This window comes from Crocodylus siamensis, chromosome 3 (assembly GCF_052110815.1).
Source record: "Crocodylus siamensis isolate JL-2025a chromosome 3, ASM5211081v1, whole genome shotgun sequence".
In the NCBI taxonomy this organism is placed as follows: Eukaryota; Metazoa; Chordata; order Crocodylia; family Crocodylidae; genus Crocodylus; species Crocodylus siamensis.
Window position 1 is genome coordinate 14,290,660 of NC_143397.1, and position 12,811 is coordinate 14,303,470.

General features: G+C 46.9%; 1 protein-coding gene across 2 annotated transcripts in view; it reads right to left on the reverse strand.

Moving 5' to 3' along the window:
* Positions 1-12,811, reverse strand: part of MYO5B (myosin VB) — a 403,624-nt gene that overhangs the window by 71,344 nt on the left and 319,469 nt on the right. For both annotated transcript variants that reach the window (XM_090037780.1, XM_090037781.1), the window contains exon 22: positions 4,908-5,144. In XM_090037780.1, the coding sequence (XP_089893906.1) occupies positions 4,908-5,144 (237 nt within the window). The remainder of the gene's footprint in view (positions 1-4,907; positions 5,145-12,811) is intronic.

Genomic DNA, 12,811 nt, shown 5'->3' on the forward strand with positions numbered 1-12,811 from the left:
TGTTAGACGATTACAGGAGCAGGGGAAAAATCTGTTAAAATTTGTCAAAGTTGATTTTAAATGTGAAGAAAAATGTTCATTTTGTTGTTAGCACACTTGACGTAAAAACTGACCAAGACATTTTCCAGGTTTTGGACATTTGATATAATAAAATCAAGTGTGTACATACTATGTGTCCTTTGGAAAGATACACAGAAAGATTTAGTGGGTTTAATTGCAATGCTTTGTCTGTGTACTTAAATAATTCCAGTATTTGGCTCTAACAGCAAATCATCAAAACTCCAGGCTGAAGGACATACTCATCTAGGGAAATGAACCAGAATAGCCCCAGCAGTCCCGAAGAGACCCATATGTACATATGCCATTGCAGAAGAAGTGTGGCTCCAGAGTAGAACAAAGGTTCTGGAATAAAAGTCACTTCTATTTCAGACCAGGCGAGCTCTTGGACAGCAGTGTGAAACAGCTTGTAGTCAATCATATAAATGCTTTTTCCTAAGCATTTTCCTCGGGGTTAATATTAAGGAAAGCACTCAAGTATTTCAGCTGCAAAAAGTATGAGGGACTGCTTCCATTTAGTCTCCCTCCCAGTCCCATCACAGATAATACTGCTGTTTGCGAGTGCTCAGACTTCTGTATTCCAGCTACCAAGGGATCATATAACAAGAACTGAAGTGAGGAATTTCTTGGTAGAAGACTCTGCAAAATGCTTACAGTGCAGTGTGTCTGCTCACACTACAGACCTTCTCTTTGAAAATCTCTGTTACAACTGCAACCTAGAAGACAATCAGATGGTTCAGGAGTAATGGCATGTAAAGAGAACAAGCCTTCCAGGTCCAGCTGAAATCAGTGGTGTGCAGCCAACAGCAGCTAGACATGACCAAAAGCTGTTAGCATTGAACAGCTGCCTTATTGCTCATGCTCGTGGGAAAGAACAGACTGTCTCAATGAGCATCCAGAGTGAACAAATCTTCATTTCCAATGGTGGTCTCAACTAGAAGGATCAATAGTAGCCTTTCAAATAGTTTCATAGTCATTTTCACCAGAAGTGACCCTGGAGGATCATCAAGTCCAGCCCCCTGCCCCGTGGTCAGCAGGGATCATAGGATCCCAGCAAAATAAGCATCCAAATGGGTCTTGAAGGTGTTCAAAGTGGGTGCCTGAACCGCCTTTAATGCCAGTCTATTCCAAACCTTGGGGGCTTGGACAGTAAAGAAGTTCTTCCTTATGTCCAGCCTGAATCGGTTGCGGCAGAGTTTGTGACCATTCCATCTCGTTATCCCTTGGGTGCTCTGGTGAACAGACGTTCCCCCAGATCCTCATGAGCACCCATGATAAACTTATAGGTGGCCATCAGATCAGCCTGGAAAAGCGCAGGCTCAGGGTGAAGAGCCCCATGGCTCTCAGCCTCTCATCATAAGGTCTGTTTCCCTGCCCTCTGATCATGCGCATGGCTCTCCTCTGCACTCTCAAGCTTCTCCACATCCTTTTTGAACTGTGGGGCCCAAAACTGGATGCAGTACTCCAGCTGCAGCCTAGCCAAGGCCGAGTACAAGGGGAGAATGACATCCCCAGATTTCCTCGAGAACTGTCTACAGATGCAAGCCAGTGCTTTGCTCACTTTACTAGCCGCAGCATTGCACTGGTGGCTCACGTTCATCTTGTGATCAATCATGACCCCCAAGTCCCTTTCATCAGTAGTGCTAGCCAGCAGGGTGCTGCAGGTTTTTCTTCCCAAGATGGAGAACCTTGCATTTTTCGGTGCTGAACACCATCAGGTTCTCATCCGCCCATTTCATTCATGAGCCTGTCAAGATCTGCCTGGATCACCCTCCTATCCTCAGATGTGGATGCTTTACCCCAGAGTTTGGTGTCGTCAGCAAACTTGGCCAGTCTGCTTCTGAGATCAATGTCCGCATCACTGATGGATATGTTAAATAGTATAGGCTCTAGGACAGAGCCTTGAGGGACCCCACTGGTGACTGCTCACTATGACGATTGGCTTCTGTCAACCACCGCCTTCTGGGTCCGACCACGGAGCCAGTTCCCCAGTCAGCAGATCGTGGTGAGGTCGAGGCCGCAGTTAGCCAGTTTTACCAAGAGGTGATCATGGGATACCAGATCGAAGGCTTTTTTAAAGTCAAGATATATGACATCAATCTCTTCCCCCTTGTCCAGGTGATAGGTCACCTGGTCGTAAAAGGAAATGAGATTGGTCAAGCAAGACTGACCTGCAACAAACCCATGCTGGGTATGTGGCAGAAGGCCACCTCTGTTTCTCCCCATAAACTCTGCTCTGTGACAATTTGGTTAGGATGGGTCCAGCAGAGGATACACACCTTACCCTATCTCGTTCTCGTTAGGTAACCTGAGCTGGATACATTCCTGAGGGAGGGGGGAAAACCTGCTCCCTCTGCCTACGTGACTGGCACCACATACCTGGGTGAGGGGCTTGGGCTCCCTGGTCAGCTAGAGCTCCCTGGTCAGCTAGAGACTGCCAGTCTGTCCAGCAAGTAGTGATGCATTTCAAATTGGTTGACTGATGTTGGCCCCTACTGGACCAGGTAAATGAGGTCACAGGAGCCCAGGACTAAAGGGGGGGGGGGGGGGGAGAGAGAGACAGAGAGACAGAGAGACAGAGAGACAGACAGAGAGACAGACAGAGAGACAGACAGAGAGACAGACAGAGAGACAGACAGAGAGACAGACAGAGAGACAGACAGAGAGACAGACAGAGAGACAGACAGAGAGACAGACAGAGAGACAGACAGAGAGACAGACAGAGAGACAGACAGAGAGACAGACAGAGAGACAGAGAGACAGAGAGACAGAGAGACAGACAGAGAGACAGAGAGACAGAGAGACAGAGAGACAGAGAGACAGAGAGACAGAGAGACAGAGAGACAGAGAGACAGAGAGACAGAGAGACAGAGAGACAGAGAGACAGAGAGACAGAGAGACAGAGAGACAGAGAGACAGAGAGACAGAGAGACAGAGAGACAGAGAGACAGAGAGACAGAGAGAAGCGCTGGACCATCTGAAACTTGCTCTCTCAAAACTCATGATCAAGGAACTGCCTGTCTCCAGAGGGAATCTCCACCTGCCTCTGGATGATACTTGTGAATAAGCTACCCAAGATCTAACTACATGTATAGCTTGCAGTAACTCAGATGCGTGATCAAAATCTACCCAGCCATGGGAGTTTGGTCTATGGGATTTCTCTGATATTGCTCTACCCTGTACCCTATTCCAACCCTACCCCTTGTAACCAATGAAGTTCTCCTTTGTACCTAGTGTGGGAGACTTATTGGGAGTGGGTCTAGATTATGCCTTGGGGTCCCCTTGGTTCGGCTGACTAAGGGAGACCACTACTTGTGCTTCTGACCAAGGGAAGCATCCCAAGTTCTTGAAGTGAATCAAGTACACTCGCGGGCTACTAGGCCTGTGTTTCCCAGGGTGCGCAGAGCCAGAATCAAGCCCAGCTCTGGGTGGTGGCAGTGTTACCCCCAGGCTAGCAGGTATGTTCTAGGAAGAGGGTCGGCCAGACGTGAGGCAGCTCCAGGGAGGCACTCTGAGCCTTAAAGGTGGTCGGGCACAGTGAGGTGCGTGGCTCAATGCGGGAACACCTCCTACTGGCCCGCCACAGGGTATCCCTCAGGAAACTGCCGTCAGCTAGTTTGTTAAGGATTGCCCCTTTGATAATCTTTTCCAAGAACTTCCCCAAGACAGAGGTCAGGCTGATGGGCCTGTAGTTTGCTGGATCTACTTTCCTCCCTAGTTTGAGCTCTCTAGTGGTGCTTACTGTGTTTCATGTTTTAGAAAACACCATGAATCAGTTAGTGTAGCAGTATGGATTTAGTTAAGCCTAACAAGCAAAAGGTGGATCCAGGATTTTGTAAAGGGGTGTGTGTGGGAGCAGTGACCAGGCGGCTGCACCCCCACACCTACCCGCCTGCCTGACTCTGTCCACCCCCCATTCCCCCCCAACTCTTGCCATCCCTGCTCAGTTGCAGCCCCCTCCCCTCTCCACCCATTCACTCCCTCCCTTGCTGCCCAAGGGCTAGCGGGGGCTCCAGTCACTCCTGCCCTGCTGCAGCTGGGCTCTGCTGGTGACACCAACAGTGGCGGTGGTGACAGCAGTAGGGGGTTCCCTCAGCCTGTTCTCAAGTGTGCAAGGAGCCTGGGAGGATCGGGCAAGGAGGAAGAACCCATCCACTGTTGCTGCTGCCACTGTTCCTGGCAGAGCCTGGTCCTGTGCAGCCTGGATGGAAGATGGCAGAAGTGGCTCTCCTCCACCCCAGGGCAGGTGGCTGCAGTGGCAGCAGCAGCAGGAGGGGATCTGCCACTGAGCAAAGAGAAGGGAGGGAAAATTCTTAATGAACTGGGGACTTATTCCATACTGTGGGAGCAGCAGCCAGGTCTGAAAGGTGGGGAGGACGTAACCATGGGAGGAAGGGAATACAACTGTGTCACCACACCCACTCTGGATATACGCCTGCTTACAAGGTACGTGAAGAGATGCTAAACAAGGATGTGTCATCCAGCTGTGGTTTCTTCAGAAAGATTATTATATAAAGCAGGAAAAGATGGAACATGCTCCTAATAAGCATATGAAGAAGTTGGGATTAAGCTATACAGGCAGGGAAGTTTCAACTGCCATGTGCCCACTTCTTACATTGTGGAGGATTTGATTATATCTGGCATCCTTCACAAAACACCATATTTAGTGAAAGTGTTTAGGGGTAAGAGTTATACCCCAGTTCATAAACTCCTTTATGTTCCATGAAAAAAATGTCACAATGCAGTTGTTAACCAAATTATCCAACTCGGAGAATGGTTCCCCAAAAGACCTCTAACTTACACCACGCCTACACCACACACAGACAGCACAGGAGAAACCCAATAGATACCTTCTTGAGAAGATCCTTCTCTTTAACATAGGCATCCTCTATAATTTTCCTTTCACTATGGGCTTTCTTGAGCTCCAGCTGGAGGCTTTCAATCTCTTCTTGCAAATCAACAAGCTGGTTGCCATCCCCCTGGCTCTGTTGGTATTGCTCCAGTTCCTTCTTCAGCTTCTTCATCTCGGTGGAGTGGGCAGAGGTAAGCGCTGAGAGTTGCTCATTCAGCAACTTGTACTCTTTGTTCTGCAAGCCAGGACCCCCAGAAAAAAGACAAAAGGAAAGCTTGACATTAGAAGAATCAGTGCACATGCTACAAAAGGAAAAATAAAACCCTTCATGTGGTAGAGGAACTACACTTTAAATGACAAACCTCAGTGTGAATATAAGGGTCCCATTCCTAATCAAATGACACCATTTTAAATTGGCTCTAGGCTTCACAGAAATATTAGTATGGGATGTTTCCTAACAATTCTACAAACATTTATGAACTTTGCTGAACTAGAAATAAATGCAAACATTTGTCACTTTTTGTAACAGAGACAGTCAAGTACATTTATCCAATAGCTTCAAAAACTAGCAGCACTGCTTAATGCAATTGGATTGCAGTATTGTCCTTTGCAGTACAGCCTTTTATTCTCAGTCCTTACGTCCGCAGAAACCTGCTGTGACAACAAACTGGAATGTAATTGCAGGCTGGAGCAGAGAGCTCCCTCAAAACCAGATCCGAGTCCCACCAGTGGGACGTGGTAGCTCAATTAGACCTTTTTCTCTTGTTCAGGTTTGTTTTCTCTGCTTCTACTGGCAAGTACTCATTTCAGTGATTTTTGCCAAAGAGTTTGAGACCTGAAAATTCACTACACTTGGTTGATGTACGTACCGTAGTTCAACTCAAAGTCGATGGAAATGACAGGCTGTAAAAATTCCTTGATTGGGTCTACAATCAGTCACACAATAAAATGTTCCCCTCACCCCTGCAAATTCACAATTAACAGTCGCACCTCCTTCTTTGTTGTAGAGCCTAGTATACCTTTACTAACGTTATGCAGCCCTTCCTCAGACAACCAAAAAAGAAGTTACTCCAAGATACTTATTCCTTTTTCCAGTTTTGGCAAAATGATCTGCAAATTTTCTGCATTGTTTTAAACTAGGTTCAAGCCCTTTTTTCCTGCACTTTTTTTTAAAAAGTAGGCTTATTTGGTTTTCTTGTTTGTCTGGTTTTTAATCTGTATGCAGTCTACTTTGGAAATAGCAGGAATGCTAATTTTTGTTTTCCAGGATTTTCCTGCAGGACATACTGCCAAAAGTGGGCATTTGGGATTTCTCTCCAAGCTTCACTTCCTGGAGTCGGGTGACTAATGTCTGATGAAGCAGACTGTTGCCTATGAAAGCTCATGGCTCTCTGAAACAGTTAATTTCTAGAAGTTCCACTCTACACTGTCTCCTGACAAGATAACATGAAAATCTCATTTTGTGCTTGTTTAACACACACACTTTTTCTGCCTCAAATGGCTGTGGAGAAGAGTTTACAACACTGAAGTCCTAAAAGCTTAAAAATCAGAATGAAAACAAAAATAAGAAAAATCATTACTCTTTTAAACCCCAAACATTTGGAGAGCCCTAACTATTGCTCAATGTTTGAGTGTGATGTGGCTGGAATAGATACTAAAGCTTTAAACAACAGACTCAGTTTTCAGGATGGTCATTCAGCAGTTATGTTCAATAGGTGCAACGAAACCAAACCCACAAAGGGTAAGGCCAAGACTTCACCCAGACCTAGAAAGTCTGGCTAAAAAACAAATCTGTTCCTTTCTCAAGAGCTCAACTTTCACTGTCTTAGTTCCTATGTCATCGCAGATTGTTTCAGACTAGGTCACATCTTATAAAATATGTGCCTGTGCCAATGCACGCCAAGCCCTGTTATGTTTCAGAGCCCTAACCCAGCTCACAAACAACAAAGGCTAGGAAATGAATTGCCTTTCTTTTACCTACTCCCATGTTCCAACTTTTACGACAGGCTTGAATTTCCAGTGTCAAAATACAAAGGAAAAATAACCCGCCCCCCTCAACTCAACTCTTTTTTAGATGAGCAGCTTGTCTGGGGGGGGGAGGGGGGGTGCAGCTCCTGCCACTACATGCACCCCAGGGGGGCACGGGAGGCATGTGACCCCAGATCTGCATGTGGGTGAAGGCAAGCTGCTGCTGCGGGTTGCGTCCGGGGCAGCACTGAGCCCTTCCCGGTAGGCTACCGGGGGGGCTGCAGCCAGCCCTGAATTCACCATAGCTCCCTTCCCAGTGCCACTGCTTTCCCCAAGTGCAGCCCCGCGCACAGCTCCCTCCTACACCCGGTCCCGGCTGTGCAGAGCCTGCCCCTGCCCCAGCCCCTCCCTCACCGCTCGGGCCTCAATCTGCCCCCCACACCCCATCCCTCACAACAGACTTACCAGCCGGAGCCGGCTGCACTCCTGGCTGCACACATGCACAAGGCATTTATTGGCAACATTATTGGCCACACCAGCCAAAAAATAAGCCAATTGCCAAAACTGTCAATTTTCCTTACATCGGTGCCAATCCGATATGGGGCCAACGTATCAATGCACCTCTAGTCATTAATTCACAGTATCAATCTCCCAGATTGCTTTCAATAGTCACCAGGAGACTGATGCCAATTCTGGTAGACTCCCGGCCAATCCGGGAGGGTTGGCATTGGCAACTCTACGGGGAAGGGATAAAACTCATTTCAAATGACAGAGTAAAGGGAGAGTTAACAGGTTATGATAAATATTCTCCTTAAGTTGCTCCTTCTAAAGTCCCCTGCAACTGCTCTAAATTGAGGAGTTGACACTTCTCTAGCAGCACAGCAGTCCCCACAGACATCCAGACAGAAGCAAAAGCTCTGCCATTCAGATAAGGAGCTGCCGCAAATTACCTCCGCCTCCCAAACCTACCTGCAAAGGCTCTTGAGGGGACAGCACGCTCCTGAACAGCGAGGAAGTTTCCATGCAAGTTCCAGAAATGAGATTCTCTCAGTCAAGTGACAGACGTTTCAATCCACGTTAAGAACCAAGGGCTAATTTGTTCCCCCTCTTTCAGCTGTCACACACAGCACAGCATTCACTTTCACCAAGGGCGTGCGAATCTCCTGAAGTTAGACACACCTGAACCAGCTTCACTTCAGCTAGCTCAGGCACCAAGAGCAGCAAAGCTGAAGGCCACTTACCGCACTAGACACCTGAAACTCATGGTCCCTTTCTCTGTAACTGGAGTCCAATCTTGCTAGCATGCCTGTGGTCAGATATAACTTCACCCCTTTAAAAAGGGGAAGGGCAGTTGCCACTCAGGAGGGCATCAGCTGTTTCAGTATCCCTTACACCAGCAAATTCCACTAGTGATACAGTTTGCTATAGGAGCTGCATATGGATTGAAGCCATAATGGTTTTGCTTTACTTGTCCTAGGAGCTTGCAGGTGTAGTTACGGTGATCTAGCATGAGCTGTTACAGTGACATAGGCAAGTGTTATGTCTGGCTAGGGCCCATGTGGTGCAATCACACACCAGCAACAGTGACGTACACATAGCCAGCACTGCGTGGCTGAAGCATAAAAAAATTGCTTGCCGGTACTCAATCAGACCCCTCTAAAGACCAGTGGTGCACATATACAAAGCCATAGTGCAGACAGCACTTCACAGACAACTGTCCCCAAGGGATGAGTGCTACACCTAAGATTCATCTTTTAGGATGCAACGTGGAAAAAACAATTGCTAAAATGCAATGGGCCCAATGTGGATCTCTCTCACGAGACGAGCTAAAGTCCTTACCCCTTCCACACACACTCCCTGTCTAGCTCAGGCACTGAACTAAATGGGGCTTCATTCCCCAGACTGTAGACTTCAAACTGCAGTGGCTGGACAATTATAGTTTTTAACCTTTGCAAAAGAAAATGCTCCTAAGCCTCACCTGGAAGGTCAATGCTGCAGATCCATATTTACCCACAGGCTAATGATGCAGAAAAAGAAACATGTTTGACTAGTCACAGAGGAGAAAAAGGATTCAACTGAAACTCTCCAATTTACCTACAGCCATCTGAGAGATTTTCAAAACCTTTTGCAACTGCAGGGTGGAAGCTGTAGAGCAGTAAGTGCTGTAAATGGGGTACTTAAGGGAAAATGTTGCAAGGGACCACCATCAAAACGAGCAGGTCAGAACAACTTGACAAGCACTGAAATTAAGTTCCTGTACAGCTCCGCTTCAGAAACTTATCGGTCCCTCCAAAGGGGTAAGGAACAGAGATCCCAGTGCAACTTGTCTTTCCTGACTAGATGGCTAGGAAGGGCTTGTTAGACAAAGTAACGAGTATTACAGGCAGTAATTCTTTCCTCCAACGTGCAGCAAAATCCAACTTCAATAAAGAGGAACACTTCAGGAATTCAGCAAAAATTCAAAGAGCCCAACTCACAGCCCAGTATATATTTACCATTTATCAAGAGCCCAGGTCACCTATAGGGAAAAAATATAATTCCCAACTGAAAAGTAACTCGAGTACTTGATGGCTTTTCTGGCTGTGAATCCCGACATGAGCGGGAAATCTTATTTTCTTTCCTGTGATTTGTATGTGCTTTTTCTGGTAGTAAATAAAGTTAGCTACTGAGGAAGACCACAACTGTTTCTAGCACAAAGCTTGGTTTGGCAGGAGTCTTCTCCTATATCAAGGGTGCTCATTGTAAAGCCCGCGGAGCCATAACATCTGGCTCGCAGGGCTCCTGTATGGGACAGAAACTTGGTAGCAGCAAGCAGTGAAAAGCTCCAAGCAGCTGGCTCTAACCTCACCCAGGCCACTGCCTGCACAGCAGGATTAGGGCTGGGCCACCTTTGCAAATCCAGATCAGGCCAGGCTGTTCCCTACCCCCAACCTACACACCCAAATTGGGTTCGCTTAGCTCTGCCCCCCTCCCTACCCCATGTCAGGGACTGAGTTGCTTCCTCCATCTCCCTGTACCCAGATAGGGTCCCCCCCAATCTGGATTGGGGCCAGGATACTCTTTCTCCCCTACCCTCTGCACATCTGGATTGCAACCACTCTGTCCCCTCCCCACATGAAGCAAGGCTGCCCTGCCCCACTCCACCACACCCCTGCCCTGTGTACCTGGACTGGGACCAAGACTGGGCTGCTTCCCCCTCCTATCCCCGCACATCCAGATTGGAGCCACTCAGCTCCACGCCAGGTGGACAAAATCAAGGTCAGGGTGCGCAACCACCACAGCCGGATCAACCAGATCTGGCCTGCAAAGGAACGTGGCACCACCCATCTGACCTGTGGGCAAAAAGGCTGGGCATCACTGTCCTTGATCATGGGAAACCCCAACACTGGTGATCTGTCTCAGTTACAGTTCTTTAGCTCCAGTTCAGTATAATGTTGAAGTTAAAGGAGAAACTTTTAAAAGTAAAAACAAGCTACCTGTTTTTTCTGTTCCTCTGGCACGGTATCTAGTTTTAATCTATGGGCTGTGAAAGAAGATGCAGGATCAGTATTCAAAGTTGGATGACCAGTGAAGACTACCAATTCTGCATTTAGACAGTCAAAACCCATAATACCTATTTTGGGCACTTATGCATGGGTATAAGAGGTCAGAGTTGGTACTTCTGTTTTAAAGTTGGACTCGGGGACTAGACACCCTGCTATCAGTGGTGCATACATTGAAACTGGTTGGACCATGGGGCTAATTGCTTGATTTTAAGAGAAGCACATATTATTTTGCTCTCTGCCCCATCCCTAGTGCAACCAACCATCACAAAAGTCTTGCTTTTGAATGCAAGACATTATTCCTCAGGTCTGATCATAAAAGGACACATGCTGGATGTCTGCTCTGACTTGATTAATCACATGTCTTCAGCATCCCCACACTTCAAAGAAAGCGCCCCCGCTGCCAAACTAAAGCTCGTGAAACCCCCACTGCCATTTTGAAGTGCGGGACGCTGAATACACACGACGCTTTGGGCGCTTTCATTAGAGCGGCTTCCAGAGCTGCTCTACTTAAAGTACTCCCCCTGCACCCTGGAGCACATGTGAAATGCCCAAAGAGCCAGGAACAACACAAAGGTATATTTTAATAGTATACCATTAATAGGAATTTTGCCATTGATTTCACAGATTCATAGATTCTAGGGTCAGAAGGGACCTCAGTGGGTCATCTGGTCTGACCCCCTGCCCCGGCAGGCAAGAAAAGGGTCAAACCCGGGGTCATGTGATCCCAGCCAGGTGCCTGTCCAGTCTCCTCTTGAAGACCGCCAAGGACGAGGCTAGCACCACCTCCCTTGGGAGCCCATTCCAGATCCTGGCAACCCTGACTGTGGAGAACCTTTTTCTAATGTCCAGCCTGACCCTTCTCTCCAGTAGCTTATGGCCATTGCTCCTTGTTATTCCAGGGGGTGCCCTGGTAAACAGATCATCGCCTACTTCGTGTTGCTGCCCACTTATGAATTTGTATGCCACCACAAGGTCCCCTCTCAGCCTTCTCTTGGAGAGGCTGAAGAGGTTAAGGTCCCTTAGCCTTTCCTTGTAGGGTCTTTCCTGCAGGCCTCTAATCAGAGGAGTGGGTCTTCTTTGGACCTTCTCCAGGTTGTCCGCGTCCCGCTTGAACTGCGGTGTCCAGAACTGGACGCAGTACTCCAGCTGTGGCCTGACCGGTGCCGCATAGAGGGGGAGGATCACCTCCCAGGACCCGTTTGTGAAGCACCTACGGATGCACGACAAGGTGCGATTGGTTCTGCCAACTGCTTCATCACATCAGCAACTCGTGTTCATCCTGGAGTCAACAGCGACTCCAAGATCTCTTTCTGCCTCAGTGATGCTGAAAAGGTCGCCCCCCCCCCAGCCTATAATGGCAGTTTTTCTTCCCTAGGTTCAGCACCCTACACTTGTCCTTATTGAATTGCATCCTGTTGTTCTCTGCCCACTTCCCCAGCCTGTCGAGGTCAGCCTGTTTCAATGGAAACAAAATCTGTTCATTTGGATTCTCTTCAGTACTTGCTCTAGAAATACTCGTTTTGAATCACAGAATCAAAAAGACACTGTAAAAGGCATTGCTTTCAATTTAGTGGGAGAAAAAAACCCTTAAAACTAAATGCTTATGAAAAGGCAAGTAGTAATAATAATAATACTTTTATAATCTTTTCTCCTACGCCTGAAGAAGGCTGTGTCCAAAAGCTTGAAATTAAAGATTTTTTTTTTTTTTTTGCAAAGATCTAGTTGGTCTAATAAAAGATATCACCTGTACCACAAGTTCTGATTCCTTTTGCCTCTAGATCAATATGGCTACAACCTGGCTACCTTTCAAGACCTGGGCATGTCACCAAAGTCACACCAATGCAACTCGCAATATATTTTTTATTAAAAAGATGGCTGGTCAGAAGTAATAAATAAACCAAATGTCTTCAAAGTGATTGTAAGCTGTGTATTTATTCAATCCAATTGGCTGCCAAATAAAATGACTCCCAGAACATATGGTACAGTGCACTGGAATGCAGCAGGGGGTTTGAATTACAGATGTTTATAAAGCAGGAAACTTAAGAGAAAAAGTGTCTGTTTTTTGCTTTTTAAAATAAGGCAAAAATTTCCTCTGAAGTCTTATTTTGATTCTTGCCATTTTGGATTTTCAAGTTCCTGGCTTGAGATTGCCCACTTCTAGTTTTCTCCTCTGAATCCACCTATAGTTTTCAGAAATATTGTCTTCCAGTTATGTGACTTCTGGCCCGAGTTCCAGAAAATTATTTCATCATTGCACACCTTTATGACTATACACAGCAATGCTCTGACACTAGACGTCACAAAAAGTTAGTCTTTATATGTGAACATAGTGAAATGAGCATTTTCTGTTGAAAAACGTAGTGAAACCTGGTTCATGGTAATTATGTGT